General features: G+C 32.0%; 1 protein-coding gene and 1 long non-coding RNA gene across 3 annotated transcripts; both read left to right on the top strand.

The window, feature by feature from the left end:
- The first annotated feature begins 10,450 nt into the window (after positions 1–10,450).
- Positions 10,451–14,320, top strand: LOC141626246 (uncharacterized). 2 transcript variants are annotated; one of them, XR_012535858.1, is made up of 6 exons: positions 10,451–10,554; positions 11,422–11,486; positions 11,573–12,280; positions 13,219–13,296; positions 13,943–13,983; positions 14,113–14,320. It is a non-coding gene; the product is annotated as an uncharacterized LOC141626246 (long non-coding RNA). The 2 variants fall into 2 exon arrangements; XR_012535857.1 differs by having other exon boundaries at positions 11,422–12,280.
- A 9,720-nt stretch (positions 14,321–24,040) lies between these two features.
- Positions 24,041–25,026, top strand: LOC141632207 (DNA gyrase subunit B, chloroplastic/mitochondrial-like). The gene is made up of 4 exons (XM_074444772.1): positions 24,041–24,174; positions 24,298–24,411; positions 24,882–24,938; positions 24,991–25,026. Exons 1-4 carry the CDS (start codon positions 24,067–24,069, stop codon positions 25,024–25,026), a joined length of 315 nt encoding a protein of 104 aa, XP_074300873.1. The 5' UTR covers positions 24,041–24,066.
- Positions 25,027–25,239: the final 213 nt, after the last annotated feature.

The raw sequence follows: 25,239 nt of genomic DNA, 5'->3' as shown, positions 1-25,239 counted from the left end.
AGTGACTCCACCACAATCACAATCACATGACATCACAGCCATCTCAATCCCCTCACACCAACATCGTCACAACAATCTCCATACTCCGATGATCAACAGATAACAATAATCACATCAAACATGTCTTATAAAGAACAGTAAACTGAGTAGGGAAACCCTACCTTAGCAATCAACAGTGGAATGAACTCGAACAATCAGAAAGGCTCATCTACGAAGTCTTCTCCTATACCATAATCATATCACACAATTACACATTGCACAACCCCATATTCCCAATTCCGTAATTGTACAGTAACCCCAACGAATACTAACAACATATAATTAGAACTTACCAACAGTAGGATGAGAAATTATACGCAAGGACTCCGAAGCTTTCACAAACAACAAGGCTATGGGATGATTAGGGAGTGATTAGGGAGAGATCAGGGTTAACGTAGAAATGATGAAGTTGAAATGATGTTTTGAAAACTGACGCGCGATATAAAATAATTTTAAACACTCCCTAATAATACCGTCAAAATAATACTCGCCAGACCGAATACTCGGTCGAGTAAAGTTATACTCGGCCGAGTATCCTCTACTCGGTCGAGTATTCACTATACTCGGCCGAGTATTCATCGGCAGAACCAAAACAACTCACAACAGCAGCACTACTCGACCGAGTAGGCTCTACTCGGTCGAGTAGTCACCAAAGAAAATCCGTAGTGTTATAGTCTTGTACTTTAACAATTCATCTTCTGTCAAACGTGCTTTCAAGCTTATTTTTGCAAACTGTTTTCAAGCGATAATCTTGTTTTTGCAAAATCATTTTAAGCCGTGTTTTAAGATCGTTCTTGAGTACACAAGTTCTTATATTCATAAGGATATTTTGTTCTCCATCATTCCGATTATTGAACCATATAAGGAGACATATTGTGTTGTAATTTTCATTTTGTGAGAGAGTGTTTTTGGGGTACGGGGTTGTACTCGAGTCACACGATCGGGGTTGCTCGTGGGGGTTTTCCTTGTAATCGGGTTTGGTTATAAAGAAAATCTTAATAAGAGAGAGGATGGACGTAGACCTTTAGAGTGTAGGTCGAACCACATTAAAAATCTTCACTACTACAGATACAGGCTATAACAACGGTTAAAAACCGTTGTTATATAAAAAAGCGGACGTTGTTAAAGCATCCGTTGTAAAAGGTTTTAACAACGGTTGGTTTTCTTAAGGAACCCCTTGTTGAAACTATTAACAACGGTTTTAAGTATAAAAACCCGTTGTGGAAAGTGTGACTCAATTTTGAGGGGAAAGTTATAACAACGGTTGTAATATACAAAACCGTTGTTATAACTAAAGACAACGGTTTTTTAATAAATAACCGTTGTTGTTTATTCTTAAAAAATAAAAAAAATTAAATTAAATATTACTAGATGCATGCATAATTACGGCCCGTTATAATTCTGATGCATGCATTATTACTGCCATCACTGTGCATATGAACGGACAATATGAAATGAGAAGGGTTAGTAATAATATTTGAAGCAGCATTGAGAGATATGATGATGATTATGGCACAACTTCCTAACATATATATTAATTAAAAAACAACTCAACCCACACATTGCTTAGTATAAATACATGCATTATCTCCACTAACATTTCCATTATCTCACTATATACATCTCCAAACCCTAACTGCTAAAACAAACTCCAAATAAATTAACCCTACTTAATCTTTCAAAACAAACCCCAAACTCCAACAAAATGAATGATATCATCCTTAAGACTCTCACTATGATCGAGAACAACAACAGTTTCATCCGCCGGTTGCTCCACATTGAGGAAAGTTTCAGGAGCTACCTTGCGGATGCTCGATCCATTCTGAAGGACGCCAAAGAAGATGGCTTGACGGAGCAGCAGCAGTTGCAGCTATATGACGATATAGCAACTGCTGAACGGAACCTCCAAATAGCCTAGGAGGAGAGGACGGATATCATAGAGGAGAATAAGACCCTCTATGAAAATATAAGAATTGCATTTTTATTAATGTAATTTTTTTTTTTAATTTATGTATTTATTATATATATATATATATATATATATATATATATATATATATATATATATATATATATATATATATTATGTTTATCGGCATTCCTCTCTATCATCTTGCTTCATCTTTGTTAATTAAGCGAATAATGACGATGAAAGACGAATTAAGCGAATAATACTTAAAGAAATAACATAATGGTCGATAAAAACTAACACATACACATGCAAATGAAATAATTAGAAAAAGAAAATAATGACGATGAAAGACGATGAAACCAACAGTGACGGCGAGATTTACCTGATAATTAGACGATGAAATCAACAGTGACGGCGAGAAGATAAAGAGACGATGAGAAAGAGAGAAAGAGACGATGAGAAAGTGTGTTTTGTGTTTGTGTTTGTGTTTGTGTTTGTGTTTGTGTTTGTCTCATTGGGTTTGTGTTTGTGTATTAAGGTTTGTGTTGTGTGGTCAGAAAGAGACTTGTGTTTGTGTGGTTTATAGTATGGAAGGTATTGACAACGGTTATAAAGAACAACCGTTGTCAAATAAGTTTTAACAACGGTTGTAAATCAACAACCGTTGTCAAATAAGTTTTAACAACGGGTTCCAAAAGTAACCGTTGTGATTACTTTTCACTAATTTTGCGTCAATTTTGCGTCAAATTATTAACAACGGTTGTGCATGTGTAACCCGTTGTTAAAACTTATAACAACGGGTTTTATAACCATACCCGTTGTAATTCATTTTAGTAAAATTCGCGCCATACATTCTACAACGTCTATTGTGATTTTCGTGAATAATCGTTGTTGAAGGGGCGTTGTAGTTGCCTGGATTTGTAGTAGTGCTTGTGTCTCGTGCCTTTTCTCTTTATTTGTTTTATTTCTCGTTTATTTTCATAGTTCTTGTTTCACGCATACGACCAAAATAGTACAACACAATTCTTATTGTTTGAACAGTCACCGAAACTGTTCAATTCGCCTGTGTACTGTTTCAGTATCGAACGAGAACTATCTTTTCGCTTTAAAGTTTAAAAAAATTTAGGAAGCGTTTGGTTCAATAGCATAGAATGGAATGGATTGGAATATGAATCCATAATGTTATGGGGTTCTAAATCCATTCCCTCAAAAACTTGTTTGGTTCAACTTAAAATTGTACAAGGGAGGAATGGAGTTTGATACCAAGGGAGGAAGTTGGGTATGAGATTCTAGAGGGTTGGAATGGAGTTAGAATCCATTGGGTATCTAACTCCATTCCAAAAGACTTCAACCAAACATTGGAATGGAGCAAATCCATTCCAATCCATTCCAAGAGGGTCAACCAAACACCCCCTTAAAAAGGGTACTTAATTCACCCCATCCCCTCTTAAGTACCGGATCGTTAAACTCAACAGTGGTAGCTATTTGGCTCATCTTAAGCTTAAGGCGGATAGTACTTGTCTCAATTCAAAATTTGTGGTAATAATTAGCTCGACTAAATTATCAATGTGTCGAGATACAAATAGTAAGTCGCGTATTTTAGGGACAAACACTACTACAAAAACCTCAAAAGAGACCATTAATAAAAAAACCTGTTGGGTCTTTCAACTGATTTCCTATCATAAGAAACCGCTTATTTTATGAAACCACTTTAATAGTTAGAAAATAAGAAACATGTTTTAACCAAAACCGGTTTCTTTGATTTTTTTTTATTTTTATTTTTTCCCACCAAGACATCATTTAATCATAAATTATTGGATTTTTACTTTTATTAAAATAATACTCCACTGCGTTCCCAGCCACCAAATTTTCTGGAATTTCTTTTTACTGTATTATGGGGGTGTTTGGCCAAGTTTTCTAAGTGCTTTTCTAATTGTAAAAGTAGAAGCAGGGCCAAACACTATAATTTAGGGAGATAAAAAACTACTTTTGAAAAGTTAGAAGTTAATAAAAAGCTACTAAAAACAGAAGCACCAAATTGATGCTTCTGCTTCTACTTCTCCCAAAAACTCTTAGGATTATGAAACTAAAAAAAAAAAAAACTAAAAAGCTGTAGTAGGAATAAATAAAGACCAACAAAAAATAACAAATAGAAAAATCAACCCAAAAAAAAAAAAAAAAAAAAAAAAAAAAAAAAAAAAAAAAACGTCTTGGTTGTGTGGCCGCCGGCGGCGGCGGTGGGTAGTGCGTGCTAGTGTCCGGTGGGGTGGTGGTGAATGAGGAAGAAAGGAGTGTGAGATTTATTTGGTTTTTTGGGTTTTTGATTTATTTGGTTTTTTGGGTTTTTGATTTATTTGGTTTTTTGGGTTTTTGGTTTATTTGGTTTTTATTTATTTGGTTTTTGGGTTTGAGAGAGATGAGAGGATTATTTGGGTTTTTGGATGAGATGAGGGGAGTGAAATGTGTGAGATGAGAGAGAATGGGTGAGAGGAAAGTTATATATAGTAAATTAGTGAATAATTAAGGTGAGAATTAGAGAAAGTGTTTAATTATCTTCTTAATGGCCTTTTTTTTGGTTTTAATCTCAACCACCCATCTTTTGAGATCCAATGGGTAGGATGGGGACTTAGGGACTCAAGTCATCTAAGGGGACTTTGATGATCCTTACTCTATATATATATATATATATATATATATATATATATATAGTATTAGGATCATGTAAGTCCTCCTCTTACATGTGAGTCCATAAGTCTCATTGTGAGCCTTTGGATGGAGAAGATGAAGGGTTGAGATTGGAAGCAAAAAAAGGAGGATTAATGTATAATTAAACACTCCCCCTCTCTACTTTACTAATCTACACTAATCAATTATTAATCTACTATATAACATTTATTTTTCCACCTAATTCTCTCTCATTCACACAATTCATTTCTCTACTACCCTCTAAAAAACCAAATTAATTCTCAACCCCAAATAAATACCCTCCTCTCTTGCTTCTCAACACCACCGGGAACCACAACCGGAAACCACCACTATAGCCACCTCCTCACGGCCACTTTCCCTCACCCTCACCCCAGTTCTGCCACTACCTCACCACTCACGACCCACACCCTCATCCCATACCGAAACCACCGCGCGCACACAAACTACCACATCGAAAACCGCCCCATCACTGTTCCCCACCTTGGATCTGCCGCCTGCACACACCGCCTCCTTTCTCTCCTCTCATTTATATTTTTTTTCATCTGATCTACATTTATTAGCCCCTTTTTTGTTTTGTTTTTTGTTTCTTTTTTCTTCCCTTTCTTCTCAGTGCACGTTTTTTTTTTTTTTTTTTTTTTTTTTTTTTTTAGATTTAGGCTTGGTTATTGATGTTTGTAGGGGGAGTGGTGGGGACGGTTGTTTTGTATTTATTAGCCCCTTTTTTGTTTTGTTTTTTGTTTCTTTTTTCTTCCCTTTCTTCTCGGTAGACGTTTTCCCTTTTTTTTTTTAAAGCTTGGTTATTGATGTTTGTAGGTGGAGTGTGGTAGGGACGGTTGTTTTGTACTAACAACATGCATTTTTCTTTTTTAATTGTACTATGAACTAACCTCTACATTTTTTTAAATTTTTTTTTTTTTGACTTTTGTTTGTGTGTTTAATGTTGGTGGTGATGTCGGTGAGATTTTTACTAACACTAACACTGATATTATTATTTTTCTGTATGTTGTGGGTTTTTTAAAAAATTTCAGATCTATTTTGGTGTTTTGGGATTTTTCTTTAATTTCAGATTTATTTATTTTTATTTTTTAAATTTGTGATATTTTTCCATATTTTCTCTTTATTTGTTTGATTTTTATCTTTAGTAATGTTAAGATTACACTTTTTAATCTTAGATATATTTAAAATGTCGTCTCATTTTTCTTCAATTGTTGTTATATTAGATCGTTTTATTTTAGTCTTAGATCTAATAAATAGATCTAAGGTTATTTGTTGATTTTCATCTTAGATGTGCGTTTTTCTGTTAAAATTACACTTTTCTCTGTTAAAATTCCACTTTTTTCTGTTAAAATTACATTTTTTGTTGTTGTTAGAATTACACTTTTGTCCATTAAAATTGCACTTTTTTCTGTTAAAATTACACTTTTTGTTGTTGTTAGAATTACACTTTTTTCTGTTAAAATGACACTTTTCTCCATTAAAATTGCACTTTTTTTTGTTAAAATTACACTTTTTTTTGTTGGTAAAATTACACTTTTTGTTGTTGTTAGAATTACACTTTTTTCTGTTAAAATTACACTTTTTTCCATTAAAATTACACTTTTTTCTTGTTAAAATTACACTTTTTGTTGTTGTTAGAATTACACTTTTTTCTGTTAAAATTACACTTTTCTCCATTAAAATTACACTTTTTTGTTGTTAGAATTACACTTTTTTCTGTTAAAATGACATTTTTCTCCATTAAAATTACACTTTTTCTGCTAGAATTACACTTACTTCTATTGGACTAATGTTACACTCTCAATGGACTTGGTCATATTCCCATATTCTCATTGGACTAATGTTACACTCTCAATGGACTAAAATTACATTCTCAGTGGACTAAAATTACACTTTTCTGGACTAAAATAACACTCTCATTGGACTGAAATTACATTTGCCTGGACTAAAATAATACTTTTCTGGACTAAAATAACACTCTCATTGGACTGAAATTACACTTTCCTTGACTAAATAACACTTTTTGTCATTAAAATAACACTCGTAAAATGCTAAAATTACAATAAGTTGTGATAAAATTACAAAAATTTAAAATATTATTCGTCAAATTCAGTCAAAAAAGACTGAAGTTAAACTCGTAAGACGCAAAATTCTCGTAAACATTCCTTAAAATTACAAATTTCAAAATAATATTCGTCAAAACAGCTTCGTAGATTAAAGTTACACTTTTCGCTGTTAGAATTACACTCGTAAAATCCTAAAATGTCGAAAACTTGTCTAAAAAAACTAAAACTGGAAAAGTGTTAACAAAATTTTCATAAACTTTGAAGTATAAGATACATGGTGGTGTTAATTGTGTGTGATAATGAATTATTAAATGTATTATTAAAACTAGAGAGAGAAGTGAATTAATTAGTGTTAAGTGTGTTTCTTACTTTCAATCTCAAGCATCCACCAAGCATGATCTAAGGGATATGGGAGGGACTTATGGACTCAAAAGATATAAAGGACTTAGGAGAACTTTTTTCTCTCTCTCTCTCTCTCTCTCTCTCTCTCTCTCTCTCTCTCTCTCTCTCTCTCTCTCTCTATATATATATATATATATATATATATATATATATATATATATATATATATATATATATATATATATATATATATATATATAGGTAATGCGATGATGTGATTTGAGGGACGAAAGATGAGGCATTGTATAATTATATATACTCTTGCAGAAATAATGCTTGTAGTATTTGTGTTAGAGCCAAATACCGAAAGATAATGTTTAGAGATAAGTTCTACCAACTAAATATTACTCCCTCCATTCAACTCCACTTTACAAGTTTGCTTTATCACGTTTGCCAACGCGACTTTTACGCGGTAAATATCTTTAACTACGTATTTGCACAAATTTAAAAAGTTAGATATTTTTAATGTTCTCTTAAAGACGAATCAAATAAGATCACACATGAATATATTTTAACTTATGTATCGAGAGAAAATTGAAGTTGAATGTCCGCTTTGTGAATAGTGTGCAAAAGAGAAACATGCAAAGTGGAGTTGAATGGAGGGAGTAGTAGTCTATGGAATATTAGTAATTTAAAATTAAAGATTTTATTCGAATCTTTTATAAAAGTTGGAGACTACCACATGCCTTGAAAAAAATCTCTTTTATATATATACTAGATTTAATGCCCGGGCGATGCCCGGACCAACTTGTAATATTCTATGATTATGATGTAATAATACTCTAAGGCTTCGTTCTTTTGCACTTAATTTTGCTGAACTGACCATATTGAAGTTGGGCTGAACTTATAAGAGCTTACTTTCTCTAAATCGAACTTATAGGGGCTGGATTGAACTTATAGCTTAATGTATAGAAAATGGGTATAAATTGAGCTCAATTAAAGCTGAAATTAAGTTGAAAAGAACCAGGTCTAAGAGTAAGTGACCTAGATTGAGCTAAATTAAATTGAAGTGAACTGAAATTAAAGTCTAGCTTAATACTCTTGATTCCATTCAACAACTATATTTAAAAACATGACATATTATCACACAGAAGTTGATTAGTTTTATACTTAGCATACCCATGGGTGATTGACTAACTTGTGATTTCATAAGATACGGAATGTTATCTTTTCAAATTTCTAACTACACTGAGCATACCAGTGGCTTTATTGAATATGACGTGATAAATTCTTATCTTCAATTTCTAGCTACACTTGTTTTACGGCTATACGGTTGGTTTAATTTAATCAATCGAGCATTGTTTACCTCAATTAGTATTTGTAATCCAATTGTATTTGTAATCCAATTCTTAAACCGTCGTAAGTAGGGGGTATCAATGATTTTTTTTTTGAAAATGAAATTCCTTAAATACACTTTTTCATTTATTGCGACCTAATTTCTCTACCCTTCCTAAAATTTATTAACAAAAAGTCATACGACATCTACAACTATGTCGAGTTTGATAGGGATACAAATCGATAAAAATCAAATAAAATAAATTCAATTTGTTACGCTCCCGCACATCCTGGAGCACATCCTCTACAATACCGTTGTTTGATTATATTTCCTTTCACAACTGCATGTAGTACATTAGTTGTCATATCTAATATTAAGTATATTCTACGAATTGAAGTACAATCATTTGGCACAACCTTGAATTTATTACTCGTTTGAACCAATGGCTTGAATTGTCTGATCAATTAAGGGGAGATCAAATCTTACCAGGTTCGGCCAACAATATCATGTCTCTTCGAAAAAGTTTTTTTATTAATTAATTTGAGTCATTAGTTGATTACTAAAGTTAAATAATTCTACAATGTTTGACAGTTAAATATGCATGCTTTCGTTAAAAAATTTAAATTACATATTATAATAATGCAAATTAAAGATAATTGGGAGAATTAACAATGAAAAGCCACCCCGTTTGAGACTTCCATGTAAAACTCATCTTTCTACGCTTATTCTAATAGGTTCTCAACTAATAATTGGGAGGATCTCTGTCCCACTATTGTGTCCCACTGTGTGTGTCACACCACTTATATTTCGACACATCACTTGTGGGAAAATAAAATATTACAATATATATTAATTTGTTGAGGTCTTAGAAGTTAAGTGGTGTGACACACACAATATGACACCAAATGAGACAGAGGATCCTCACTGATTTGTCTCAATCATTGTCTTTTCCCTTCTTTATGAAGAAATAAATGATTGAGACGAAGGGAGAATTATTATAAAAATCGTAAGATAAATTTTGAACAAAAATGGTTTAACTCAGATAGCATAACTAATGGCTATAATTTGGAGCCTTGATGACTCTGTTGTCTATGGTTATCTTAAAGCTCTATTAAGAAGATTATATTTTTAGTCAAGTAATCAATATGCCATGTCTTATACTTATATGCGGGGAAGTGGCAAATAAGCCCCAAACGTTTGCCACTACGTGCAAATTAGCCCCATAACATTTTACTAGTGCGAATTAGCCCCATTAGTTATACCCGACGTGAAAATCAACCCAAGTAGAGATATCCGAGTAAAATTCTCGTCGGAAAATTGTGACATGGCACCGGAAAAATGAATAGGATGGATTAAGTTAAATAATAATTAAAAAAAAACATATTGATGAATTGTCACTATCTAATTATGCTGCTACTCAAACACCTGTTACGTCCTCCCTTATCTCTTTCATTCTTATATGGTTTTTGAGCTCCTTCTTCAATTCTCACACCTCTAACCATTTCTCTATTTTTTTTCCACCTCAATTTTGTTTGATGGAGTCGACATTTATTCCCTGTAAATCACCATTTTTGTGATTAAAAATTTACTAAGATTCACAAAAACTGGAAAAAAAATGAAATTGGGGGAAAACTGAATTTATACACACTACAATTATATACCGTCATTTTTACACGATTTGAGCTCGAAAATTAAACGAAGTTCTGCAATAATGGTGATGGTTGAGGTTGATATTGCTGTGATACATTAAACGGAGTTGTTGTGATTAAATTAAATCTAAATTCTGGCAATATGTTTTTTTTTAATTATTATTTAATTTAATCCATCCTATTCATTTTTCCGGTGCCATGTCACAATTTTCGGCCGAGAATTTTACTCAGATATCTCTACTTGGGTTGATTTTCACGTCGGGTATAACTAATGGGGCTAATTCACACTAGTAAAATGTTATGGGGCTAATTTGCACGTAGTGGCAAACGTTTGGGCTTATTTGCCACTTCCCCGATATACGTCTCGCGTATTCTTATTCATTGCCAAAACCGGAATCAATTTTCGAAGTTTCTTCATTCCTATAATTAGGGTCTTTCTGTTTGTCTTTGCTTGAATCAACGGGTACGCTACTCGATCGGCACCATCGCTTCTCATCCCTCTTTTAGGTTTGTTTATTTCTTTTCCAACTTGTGTCAATCGCCATTTTTTCTATATTTGGTTTCTTTGTGAGGGTAATTGGTTTAGTTTTATGAGTATTTGATGCATTTTTCATTCATTAACATCCTAATTTTTAGCTTAATGAGATTTAGGGTTTGCTTCTTAGTTTCCTAATTTCCTAGATCTACTGCGTTTTATATAATTGCGATAATCAATAGTTGATTTGATATATGTTGCTTGCTCAAATGTGATTTCTTTTTGTTACACATTGTCTTGTAATATTAATAACAAATCGAATTAGGAATGGAAGAGAATAAGAAAGGGTAGGATTGCATAAGAATTGGAGAATCAGGTCTTACTCATGATTGCCTATTTCTTATTCATATTAGGTAGTGGCAAAGTTAATCTCAGCTTGTAGTGACAGTACTACAATTGGAGACATTATATTGCAGGTTAAACTGTTAAAGGTTGGGTGGGCGAGCTTATATTCTTCCCCAATGCTTCTCTAATTATGCACTTACTTCCTTGATATTTCTGCTTTTACAACACTAATATGGTTGACGATGCAAATGCTGGTTTTGAAAAGGTTTATTATGGTTACCAACTCACATTCTTCATGAACCTTTGCCGCGATGTTAATAATATAAGCTCATCACTTAATACTCACTCCGTCCTAATCATTTGTTTACCCGGCCCCGTCACAACGAATAAAAAAAAACAAATGATCGAGATAAAAGAGGTGTCATATTATTGAGTGTTTACTTGCGCCGTTCAATTTATTTCTAATAACCAGGTAATGAATAGATTTATTATTATGATATTCCTCTATCTTTTGGCCTTATCAGAAGTGATCTTTTATGATTCTTATGATTCAGCTATGCAAGTTCGTTCTTTGACAAAGTTCTTGCTCCCCATATTCCGTAATCTCTTAAACATGCTGGTGAGTTGGTGTTTTATTTTTTTCTTAGTAGCCCATTCAAAAAAATTGAAAAGTAATAAAACTTGAGTATTTGTTGAACTTCTTAGGTAGCAAACTATCCGACAATGTTTAGTTATATCAAGAGTAGGTACAAATACAATGTGGTATGCCTCTAGTGGAACTGGGTTAATGTGTTGCTGATGCGCACATCTGAAACTGCTTGTTATGCACGCGTTGGCAGTTTTCTCAATTTTGTTTTTTTTTTTTAATTTATTTTTTCGGTTTTTTTATTTTAGATCTAGTATTGGCGAGATTTACGGTTTTTTCTACTTTATAATTTCACAAATTGTTATATAGGACTGTCTTATATAAGACCAGCCCATAACCTAAAAGCCCAAACAAATAACTTATAACTCTATTTTTTAATCAAATAACCATAAGCCCCAAAAAATTAGTTTATAGACTTATAAAAAAAATATTTTATTTTGATAACCTAAACTTTTATATTAATAACTTGTATATTTAAATATGTTAGTTTTTATCATAAAATATCGTGTTGTTAAAATAAAATTAAAATATAAATTAAATTAAAATTTATCTTTGGGCTTCTCTCTTCTTTTGGGTCAGTCTTATATTATAAGACGGTCTTATAGGAGAGTTGCTGTTATAATTTTTGTTTACAATTTACATTAAAAAAAAAACACTGGCGACGCGACTTCCATCATCACAATCACCAGTCCCGACTCGTTCTATTCCATCATCACCGCGACGCGACTTCCACATCACCGTTCTTCCAACGACATCGCAAGTTCAAGGTATTAATTTTATTCGATCTAAATTCCTTCGATTCTTAATCAGTTATTGTTTAATTTGATTTAGAGTTAGGTGAAATTTAGATCTCACTTTAGGCGTTATTCCAACTTTGTCAAAGAATCTTAAAGTCTAAAACGAACCAGTTAATTCCAATTTCATGGCTGCTCTATGAATATGGTCATTTGTGGGATAGTTAGAAGTTTTTGGCAAATTGGTGTTTATTAGCAAAATAATTAGGGAAATGGGGTTGGTTTGAAAATATTTAGACTTATGGTGTCCACGTCATCAGTTTCATTTTTTTTCCAATTTTTAGGCAAAGCCGCTAAGTTTCTTAGCGGCTTTGTCTCTTTGTCATTTTTTTGATAATAAATGTCATAAGCTTATGAAAAATAGATAAATAAGGAAGCCGCTAACTTTCTTAGCGGCTTTGGTGGTTATTCGTTTTTAAAATAGGCTGTCATCAGTGTTAGAAGGTGACGATTTTTGAAACAAAAAATGAATAGCAAAGCCGCTAAGATTCTTAGCGGCTTTACTATTCACTTTTTTTTTTTTTTTTTTTTTTAAAAAAAAAAAAAAAAAAAAAAAAAAAAAAATAGTAAGCCGCTAAGAAACTTAGCGGCTTTGCCTAAAAATTGGAAAAAAAATAAAAACTGATGACGTGGACACCATAAGTCTAAATATTTTCAAACCAACCCCATTTCCCTAATTATTTTGCTAATAAACACCCATTTGCCAAAAACTTCGGATAGTTAGGGGATTGCAACTAAAGAAGGGAAAGTGGATTGTTGAAAATTAAGATGGAACATATGAAAATACTCCGTAGTTACCTTGATTGATTAGGTACAGAGCCACTAATTTTTTGCAACATGTAATAAACATGAGCATTACTTTTTAGTCCACTGATGTTCTGAAGGTAATATTATTTTTAATGTTACTCCAGGTTGATTTGGGTGTGCAAGGAAATTTGAAACATGATTTATACATGGGACACTAGAAAGCGTTGCTTAGATTTGACAAGGTTAGTATATAACTTAATCATTAATCCTCATTATTTTGATAAACTGGAACATCGAAGATTATTAGGATCATATTTTTCTGCTTTTTGTTATGGTCTTGTTCTGAGAAAACTCGGCGAGTGATCATATTTTTCTCCTTTTTGTTATCGTCTTGGTCTGAGAAAACTTGGGGAGAGAAGAGAGGGAGAAGGGAAGGAAAGGAAAGGAAAGGGAAGGACAGGAAGGGGTAATGGAGTAGGACATGTCATGTTACATTACAGGTCCCATTACATCACGCAACATTACAACATGGCTCTTGGTTAACATTGTTTGACATATGCTGTTTTTGTGAATAGATTTGATTGGTTCAAGTTTTGTAAACTACTTCAAAGAAATAAATTGATAAAAAATTAGAAAAGATAAAATATATAATTATGATAAAAAATTAGAAAAGATAAAATATATAATTGTGATACCCATATAAGAGTCCTATGTACTGTTAGCATTCTATACTTTTTTTATCTTTTTTTTTCCTAACCTAAACCAAACCCTATTATCTACATGAGTATATATATACTGAAACCAAATTGTGTAGCCTTAGATTTCTATATTTATCTCTTTTTTTTCAGAGTTGTATACTAATGTGACCGTATGTTTTGCAATTTTCAGGTCACGAATTCATGATTATGCGGCTTGGTATAATTCTGATGGTAATTTGTTTAACTTTTTGATTATGATACAGACGTTTTGGTAATATAAACTGTTTACAATTTTTTTTTTTATGAGATTATTAACAATTTGTGTTGTTTTAATCTAAGTTTAGTATTTGAAAATTTCAGGTACAATATTTGGAGGGAATCCAACGTTTATAAATTGTATTGAATGTACTACACCTTGATATAATAGTCATGTTTAGAAGTTGCAATAGTTATTACTCCATATAAGACAGTCTAATTATTTTGTAACACGGTCTAATTATTTTGTAAGACGGTCTTACGGTGTGAGACGTGTCTCTTTATATAAAAAAAACACGCATTTATTAATTGTAATAAATGGATGATTCTCTTAAATACTCCGTACATTACAGGATTAGCAGTAAAATTACGTCTATTGACTGATTACGTCTTCTGTAAATACATGGGAGAAGAGGCATGTAGCCTATAGGTTGATACTTGATAGTGGTTCTTTGGCAGATATGGAACGAAAGAAACAAATAATTTCATGGGGGAGAAAGAGGCGATCTAAGGCGTGTGATAGGCGATGCGTAAGAGTATATTTTAAGAAATTACAAAAGGTCATGTTTGTTTTTACGGTTAAACCAATCAATACCATTAGATTTATTTTTTGTAGTATGTTTGCCTTTAATTCAGTATTGATTGATTTTACGGTGAGACACAAGATGGAACACAAACTGAGATAGAGAGTAGACTCTCAATATAGATACACTCTCCATACCAATTATTTATTTGCTTTAAATTTAACTATATGTCCATTATAAAGAATAAAAAAAAAAAAAAGCAAACACATAATTGAGACAAGGAGAATAATAATTTAGATAAAGGCAAACTTTTTATTCTACATTTTATTTTCATATTCCGGTTAGCCCAATATAGCAAGGCAATGAGGCTATACAAGTTAAACAGTTATGAAGGATAAAAAAAAACAAAGTATGTATGTACATGAGTATATTATACTACATTTTTTACGTAATGTTTCATAAGCATTTAATGGTTTTTTTATATAAAAGTTTAGGTTCAAGATAGACTTTATCCAGTCTAAGGTAGGGCAGACTATCGGCCTCTTTAAGTGTTATGCAAATTACAATTTCCATTGAAGAAACATCAACATCTTACCATGATAAATACACTAAAGCCATTGTTATGATATAACCCGGGCAACGCCCGGGCATGAAAGCTAGTTAGCTAGTAAATTGGGAATTACGATAGGCAGAAATATTTATGAATTAGTAATATACTTGGACCAATTAGTCATTGTGTAAGTCAGCGAACAAAAAATCAAACCTATATTAATCCCTTTGAATATTTGTAATTTTATTAATTCATTTATCCCAATTAGTTTATCTGCCTTTTTTAATCTGGGTGAGAAGTATTTTAATCAAAATCAAATAAATGATTGGAATGAAGGTAGTACATTATATATATTCTACTCCGATATAACTTGGCTTATATTGGATTATATTGGTTGATTGATTAGTATTAATATATTAAATTATTATATTTTGTGCAAATTAGTCTTCAATATTTATGAATTCCATCAACTTATTACTGTATTACATATCCCGTCAATTTTGCACGGGTTGGTTATCCCTTCACATCATACCTCTTCTTATATTTATTTTCTTCTTATTAGGCTTAAATTCTCACCAATCTCATTTAAAACCGTGTTAATTTAAGATGATCATGGTCAAGATTGCTGTTTTTATATATTCACTAGTTTTAAACCCGTGCAAATTGCACGGGTGTGTTATATGCTGTTATAATTAGTTGTTGTTATTATTAAATGGTATAAAAAAGACATCAATATTAAATTTTTATATATAAAATGTTTCTAAGAAAATTCATTATATCATCTAACTTAAATCTTAATTTATTATTTGGGGAACTTGTGCATTACTTACAGTGTTATATTTACCATACGTTTGCTTGTTTGTTTTAGTGAGTCCATGTCGAGACTGTTGGCAAAATTTCAGGATAACAATTATATAACATGTATTCATATATACGGAGTATAAAATAAGTACATAATTGTATATATATTCTCTATATCAACGCTCTAAGGTTTTAATAAAACGTACTCATCTACGCGGTTCCCTCATGCCCATTAATACCCGGTAAGCAAAACAAATATGCGCTCCCACAACCGATAATTGTTTTTTAATGATTTTGTCCACACGTAAGATCAAAAATTACACCCGTCGCATATAACTACTACCACCTATTATATCATAACTTTATTTGATATTAAGTAAAAATGTAGTCTAGTTACAATAAATTTTGAGATGGTTAAATTAGGTTAGATTTCAGTTAATTGACATTTAAATAATTAATAAAAAATTTCATGAAATATAATGATAATAATTCTAAATATTTTAATAATTCTTTTTATGAAAATACAAAAGCAAATGTATAAAGTCCCACGACCTATGACGGGGACAATGTTTGACATCCATACTTACAATATCACCAATTAACAATTTATTCATACTCACTTGAACTTGAGCGAGTACATCACATATAGTGTTCACGTTTACCCACCCCTTTGGTATCCATATGGAGGCGAGATTATCTCAATCAATCGAAAATTGGAGCAATATAAACAAATATACTCTATTTACTTTTTCCATTTGTTTTTGTTGTTGTTGTTGTTGTTGTTGTTGTTGTTGTTTCTCTTTCTAATTTAGAAAGAATTTAAGAAGAAATGATGAACTACCTATTATACCCCTTGAATTAAAGAGGTGGGTAATATTGGATAATGAAGGGTTTTATATACTAAATTTAGAAATGAGATAATAATTTTAAGACCAATCCATCCGTCTATTAAAAATATCAGCATTTGTGATATATAGCAATAAATATATCTATCTATCTATATTAATAAAGGAAGCTTTTTTCGAGCGATTATAGAGAGTCCAACTTTCATAAAATTGTTTCGAGCTAAGAGATAAAGAAAATAGGGTACATATATGATTATGCTAACATAAGATTACGCAAGTGGTGTTTGTATTAGAATGAAATAATGAGTTTACAATTTTACGCATAGATAGAGTTTTATGGAGCTTCGAGAACTTAAACATGTACTCCGTATACAACATTAAATCTCTCTCTCTCTCTCTCTCTATATATATATATATATATATATATAGAGGAAGGATCAAGTGAGTCCACCCAAAGTCATTGAGTCCATGAGTCCTCTTAAGGGCCATTGAAAAGATAGGATGGAGGGTTGAGATTGAAGGGGAAAAGGAAGGGATTAATGCTAAATGGAAGGAATTGAAGCTAATTAATCACTTTCCCTTACTACCATCCCTAATCCACCCCATAATTACACTATATAACCCTTCTTTTTCCACTCACTTCTCTCTCATCTCATAATTATCCTCTCCCTCATCTCTCTAAAAACCAAAATAACTCAAATCCTCTCAAAAATCCAACAAAATTCAAAAACCAAATAATTCAAAAAAAAATTTCCCCCCTCTTCCTCTTCCTCACCTACCCGACCCCACAACCACCTCCACCGCCACCTACCCACGCCCACCAACCGCACCAACACCGACCCACCACCCTCCTCCCATCCTCATCCTCACCAACAAAAACCTCCTTTCACCAAAAACCAAATAAAATCAAAACACCCAAAATAAGCCACAACTCCGACGACCACCATTTGTCCCTCCGACTACCGGCCACCACCCAGCCTTCACGCCCCCGCTCCGACGACCACCTCCCCACAGCCGCACCACTACTTCATTTCCCCCACAAACCCACCACCCACAGCCGCCCCTTCTACCATGAAGGCTTCCAGATCTGAGCACACACCGCACATCACCACCGCACACTACCACCTCCTCCTGTTCCGTTTTTCGACCACCCACCGCCACCACTCCTCCACCACCACAACTCACACGACACCCACACGCCACCGCACATCTGCAACCCCGACAACAACCACCAACCCCGACAAACCGTCACGCTGCCTCCCTCCTCCCTCCTTCGCATCTCTTTGCTTTCTTTTTTTCAGATTTCAAAAAAAAGGTTGTCGTGTATGGTGTTTGTGTGTATGGTGTTGTGTGTGTCGTTGATGGTGTTTTTGTTGTTGTTTTTGTTTTTTTTATTGTTTTTGTTTACTGGGTTTGTCGTGTATGGTGTTTGTTTGTTTTTTTTTTTTTTTTTTTTTTTTTTTTTTTTCTTTTTCAGATCTATTGGGTTTCGTAGGTTTTGTTTATTGGGTTTGTTGACCGTTGTGGGTTTTGTTGACTGTCTATTGGGTTTTTTATTTTTTCTTTTTTTTTTCAAATATTGTTGGGAGTATTTAAATTATAGTCTTGTTTATTTTACTACTCTATATTAAATATGTCTTGCTTGATATTCTTCCAAATCTTGTATTTAATTTTTTTCCGGATCTACACTTCTTAACATTTACACTTGCACTTCCTTACATTTACACTTGTACTTCCTTACATTTACACTTGTTTTTATTTAAATTTACACTTGTATTTCCTCACATTTACACTCATATTTCTTTAAATTTACACTTGTATTTCCTCACAAGTTTTTTATATATTTAGATCTAATAAATATATTTATTATACTCATATTTCTTTACATTTACACTCGTATGTCTTTACATTTACACTTATATTTCTTTACATTTACACGCATTTTTCAGATTTACACTCATATTTCTTTACAATTACACTCGTACTTCTTTACATTTACACTCATAATTTTTACATTTACACTCATATTTCTTTACATTTACACTCATATATTTGTACATTTACACTTGTTAAATTTATATAGATTTGCACTAATATATTTTTGTGGATATGAGTTGGTGGTGGAGGACGACGGTGGTGGTGTTTGTTGGTTGTCGGACTAAAGTTTTACTCGTAAAGGACCAAAGTTACACTTATAAAGGACTAAAGTCACACTCAAAGGACCAAATTTACACTCTTAAACCTTCAAATTTACACTTAAAATACTACATTTACACTCGTAAAACATCACATTTACACTTGTAAAATGTTAAAATTATATAAATTCAAAATTTCCGTTAAAAAAAATCAAATTTACACTCTTAAAATGTTACATTTACACTCGTAAAACATCACATTTACACTTGTAAAATGTTAAAATTATGTAAATTCAAAATTTCCGTCACAAAAAAATCAAATTTACACTCTTAAAATGTTACATTTACACTCGTAAAACATCACATTTACACTTGTAAAATGTCAAAATTATGTAAATTCAGAATTTCCGTCACAAAAAGTTCAAATTTACACTCTTAAAATGTTACATTTACACTCGTAAAACTTCACATTTACACTTGTAAAATGTTAAAATTATATAAATTCAAAATTTCCGTCACAAAAAAATCAAATTTACACTCTAAAAATGATACATTTACACTCGTAAAACTTCACATTTACACTTGTAAAATGTTAAAATTATATAAATTCAAAATTTCCGTCACAAAAAAATCAAATTTACACCTCTAAAAATGTTACATTTACACTCGTAAAACTTCACATTTACACTTGTAAAATGTTAAAATTATATAAATTCAAAATTTCCGTCACAAAAAAATCAAATTTACACTCTTAAAATGTTACATTTACACTCGTAAAACTTCACATTTACACTTGTAAAATGTTAAAATTATATAAATTCAAAATTTCCGTCACAAAAAATCAAATTTACACTATTAAAATGTTACATTTACACTTGTAAAACATCACATTTACACTTGTAAAATGTTAAAATTATATTTCCGTCACATTTACACTTGTAAAACTCATACAACATTACATTTACACTTCTGAAATCTAAAACTCAAAACTGATTAATTAGGGGCTAGAGAGAGAAAGAAAAATTAATTAGTGTATAGAAATTTGATTAATGGTAATTGTTTTTGGTAATTTTCAATCTCAACCATCCATCTCAATCCAACCATCCACATTTTTTTCCTTTTCTTTTTAATGGCCTTTAATCAAATTCATCTCAACCTTTCATTTAGTCCATCCAATGGCCCTTAGAGGGACTTAAGGACTTAAATGAGGTAAGGGACTCATTAGATCTTACCTCTATATATATATATATATATATATATATATATATATATATATATATATATATATATAAAGCTATGCTCAGATAAAGAAATCAAACTTTACCTCCATCATATTCGTTCCTCTTAGTAATGTTATGGTTTATTTTCTTTGGTGTACGTAGGGTGAACTTTGCTTTGATATTGATTGTGCATATTATTTGTTTTGCTTACAATGTGATTATTGCTTGCTTATTGCTTATCATATTGTCTTATACGAAGTATTTCTGTTTCTATTATATATATAGGTCTATCTAAAGTACTAATAAGGCGATTTGGTTTGTAATTTCAGGTACAATATGAGATTGAGTGTATAGATGGTCAGTCTTTCAGGTACATTGTATGGTCGAGGGTATAACATGGTCGTTAAATTCATGACGAAACAAATTTCCAATAGTTCCGCCGGAAAAGGTATAAGCTCAACAACCCATGTCGTTTTACAATTTCTGGAGTTATGAGGCTAATTTTTAGTTTACATATAGTCCTTCTTCCCATTTATTTATTTATTTACTTTTTATATCGTTTTACAATTTATGGAGTTATGAGACTAATTTTCCTTTCCGTGAGAAATTATCATCTCATAATATAAAACCGGTTGTTTATTACGAAACATAATACACCGTACCTTTTGTCTCTAATCATTTATTTATGTTGAATAGATTGTTAAATTTAGCCATACTATTTATATATAATTACGTAAACTTAATTGTATCATCAAATTTAGCTTCAAAGAATATCACTTAAGTCTTATAAGTTCGTATTCCTTTAACATATGGATCTATAGTGGCTTCAATTTGCTAAATATATGTATTGCTTAATTAGTTTAGATTTATTAATAATTTAATTGCTTTTAATTAGCTGGATTGTCAATTATATTTTATAGCCATATGCATCTTTTAATGAATGACTACTTACTTCTTAGGTTCTTTCTTACGTATAAGTTCAATATAGTTGCACTGATCGAATTTGTATATACCGATCGTCCTCCCGTTGTCGTTGATATTGTTTTCCATGATGCGTCAACAACTTTTTGATTGATTATTTCCTTTTAAAATTCAACGTGTTTACATTCTTTATTTTTTTTTTTTTTTTTTATGATTATGTTCTCATGATCTGATTCTGTAAACGTTTTGGTAGGATGTGAGATTAAAGAGAAGAAACAATTAAACGACAATATACAATATTGCGTCGTTTCATAACGGTTGGAATTGAATTCGAGAATAAGTGAGATCACAATTATGAAAATAAGGGTGAAAAAGTCTTTGTGAGGACTCGAAGTTTGGTGCTCACATTGAAAAGTGGATCAATTACTTGCATATTAATCAAAATTTGATGATAAATTTGGGAGCCTAAAACATGATTTTACTAAAAAAAAAAGCTCCAAATAATCATTTTTTTTCTTATTGTATAGGTTAATGACAGCCTTAAAAAAATTAAATAAGACGACATTAATTTTAGGTGTATTTATGTAATATGTCGTCCTCATCTTTTTACTTATAATTATAATAATTGATTTTTATAATATTTTTAGGGACAAGGGAAGGACGCGAGATTACTTTTGATCGGAATCATTGATAATGTAAATAGTTCTTCCTACAAATAATTGAGAGTCCATGTAAAGGTAATTGTTGATACTTTTTGACTTTTTTTTTGGCTTTGAAAAATTAGGCTATTTCAGTATTTGATATGCATTATCAAGCTACTTCTAATTTAACAATTTGTTACTCTTTCCATTCCAAATATTCGTTTACCTAAACAAATAATTGGGACGGAGAGAATAATCAAAACTGTTTTACCAAATTAATGTATATAATATGGAGCCACGGAACGGAGACGAGATGTTATGGAGCCATGGTGTGCTCAAGTGGAAGCTGTTTTGGTCGGTCTTATCGAAGCTAGGAGAAGAGGCCATGACAAAGTTTGGGTTGAGAGTGATTGAGAGATTGCAAAGTGCTGGTCGAGGCGATAAAGGCGAATAAGCATGGACTCAGTGACTTCTTTGGGATGCTAGCTGAGATTATGTTTATTTGTAATAGCTTTGATAATGTTTCTGGGTCTTTTATAAGTCATAAGTCGAACGAGTAGCACACGAACTCGCACGCACATGTTGGACAGTTTGTGATAGGTAAGGAAAGTTTGGGTTGATACATTACCGAGTCATATTGCTGTTTTGACAGATAAAAATTTGAATGAAAGTAACTAAATCCCCCTTGGGGAATTCCAAAAAAAAAAAAAAAAAAACTTTAATGTATATGATAAATCACCTACTAATCGTATTGACCAAGAATATTGTCGTTCATAGTTTATTTTGATGTATACCATTCGATTTAGTACGGATTCGAATCGGATAGAATTACAAAGACGATACGGTCAAACTAATTCATAATTCCAAACTTATATCAAGGTAGATACAAATGTTGTTGTCTACGGAGTACATTATAAAATAAGGAAGACTATCTCAAATAAGAGTTCTAAGAGAACTCATATATGATAATTACGTGTTCCTTTCCCCTTATTGTTTTGGTTATATGATAAAAGTAGTTGTATATTAATAAATTAAGTATGTACTATTGTGTTACATTTTTAATACGAGATATAATAGTTGTGATGACTTAAAAATTCTTTATTATTTATGTTGATTACTTGATTTCTACAATTTGCAGTACACTTTTCTTTGCATGGCTTATTGGCTTTACTCTATAACAGCTGATACGAAGCAGGTTTGCGATCAGAGACGACCGACTTGAATTTTTAAACTGATCCGGTTTCAAATAGAATTCCAATGACCCGTTACTTTGTTATTACTACTCTGTATGAGTTAAGGTGGGTGGGCCAGTATTACTATGATTGAACAACGGTATACAAAAGAAAGTCATGCACGTAACGGGACAAATAACATACATATAGAATGAGAATAGGATAAAAGATATTCAAGATTAATTGTTCAATATGAAAGCGGCTTATGAACGTCAACCTTCAGGCTAAGATGCACTTTGGTACGTGAAGGACAACATACAACGGATGAAAAAACTAGGTTGATTCGGGGTTCGGGTCCTTTACTCGGGTGCGGGCCAGCTATGGGACAGGTTTTCGGGTTGGGTCGGTTAAGCCGAGCCATTCATATAATTAACAGTAACTAATCAATCATTTCACTAACGTTTTAGATCGCGTGGTTCAGTTAACACAAAGTTGAATTGAGTACTTTCATGACTGGACTAATTAAAGTTTGCAAAGGTATGTATTCTATGACGTTTTAAAACATGATATTACAAGCGGCCCGTGCATTGCACGGGCATTAAATCTAGTATATATATAAAAGAAGCTTTTTTCAGGCAATTCCAGAGACTCTAACTTTAATGAAACACGTTAAATAAATAAATAATAGAGAAATTAAAAAAATATTAATGATAAATTTTAAATAAGGTAGAGATTAAAACAGATATATTAATATGTAAATTATCCCCCCAAAATTTTATATTTATTTATCAGATATTATTTAAAAAACAAACTCTATCTAATTAATATGATAGAATTACATTTGTAACAAACACCCTTTAACATGCATACAAAAAGCAACAACAAATACGGCTTTCCTTCCCCATTCTATATTTTATGTCTATTATTATTATGTGTGTTTATTTTTATTCCATTGCTCATGTATAATTTCTTGCATATTAATTATCGCTAATTGTTTTCCTTCGTATTTTTAGGTGCATGAAATTGGACTCGGCGAAACTGGTACAGTTAGGAGGGTGTGGTCCCAACAAGCGGGAGTATTCCAGTCTCCAAGTCTTACATCGCGTGGTTCCAAGAAACAATAACAGAACACCGTTATTAATTGCTAATCTGGATACGTTGACTAACTCCACTGTGTATATAGCTATTTGATAGGTTCATTCGCTTGCTTGCTTGATTTATGAATCTACATTAGTTATGCAGCAAGGTTTATGCTTACATGTGGATTATTAACACAGGTGTTGGAGGGCTTAGATCCAGTTAGAAAAAGGCCAGGAATGTATATTGGAAGCACATGGCCTCGAGGCTTGCATCATCTGGTATGTGGGTCTTTTGCTTACATGAAAGCTATTCTAATGGAGTCGCTAGGTTTTATGATTATTAAATTATATGAGTGGATAACCAAGTCAAGCTAAAAAAGACTCTAATATGGGATTTTTTAGGTTTATGAAATATTGGATAACTCTGTCGATGAGGCACAAGCAGGATTTGCTACAAAGGTAGATGTTGTGCTGCTAGCTGATAATTCTGTCAGCATTACTGATAATGGACGTGGGGTAAGTAACACAAGCTATGCATTTTTTTTCTTTAGTTTTTTTGTAACCTTCACAATAGTTTTGGTTTTGTCACGCTATCTCTGTCCATTGAATTGGTTCCCCCTTTCTTATTCTCAAGTGCATTGTGGCTTCTATTACTTTGAGCTTCGCATGTTTATATTTTGATGTGGACTCCCTCCTTCCATTTTGATTAACTACATTTTACAGAATTCCTGCTCATATTTTGGAAAACTTAGTGAATCACAAATAATGGGCAACCAGTTTATTTATCATTATTGATGTGGTCATTGAAACTATGAAAATGACTCTCTTACTAATTCTTCTGCTTAAAATAGCCAAGGACCCTGTGCTGTTCAAGCTAAAAGCTTGTGTAATAGCATATGTAGTGCCTAGATTTTGTTCAAATGTATTTCGTAAACTTGAATCATGATAAACTTTGTTTTTGGTTTTTAATCATTTTTGTCTTGCAGATTCCTACAGATGTTCATCCTGCAACAAATAAATCTTCTCTAGAGACCGTCTTAATGGTAAAACCTTTTATTAGACTTATACTTAATACTATCACACTCTTGCTTACAGATCATCAAGTTTGGTGCCGAAGGATGTGTCTTGTAGGACAAACAGTAATTGTTTATTTTCATACTTTTGAGGTTGGAGAAACCTATTTTGGGGTTGGAGTTCGTACCTATATCTAATGTCCATTAGGAATTAATTCGGATCAGTGTCTCTCTTACCCATTGCTTTTTTGAATTATAGTGACATATTATTAAGTTTATTTTTTCATTTATTTTTGCTTAAATTGTTAAATTAAAGACGGAATAAATAAAC

This window comes from Silene latifolia, chromosome Y (assembly GCF_048544455.1).
Source record: "Silene latifolia isolate original U9 population chromosome Y, ASM4854445v1, whole genome shotgun sequence".
NCBI classification, from domain to species: domain Eukaryota; kingdom Viridiplantae; phylum Streptophyta; class Magnoliopsida; order Caryophyllales; family Caryophyllaceae; genus Silene; species Silene latifolia.
Note: the sequence above shows the minus strand (reverse complement) of the source record. Positions and strands in the feature narration are given on the sequence as shown.

Excerpts from the sequence above, each read along its gene's own strand:
- LOC141632207 (XM_074444772.1), top strand. The coding sequence starts at position 24,067 with ATGCTTACATGTGGATTATTAACACAGGTGTTGGAGGGCTTAGATCCA. Across the intron at positions 24,412-24,881 it reads TTACTGATAATGGACGTGGG|ATTCCTACAGATGTTCATCC; the intron begins GTAAGTAACACA and ends TTTGTCTTGCAG. Across the intron at positions 24,939-24,990 it reads CTCTAGAGACCGTCTTAATG|ATCATCAAGTTTGGTGCCGA; the intron begins GTAAAACCTTTT and ends TCTTGCTTACAG.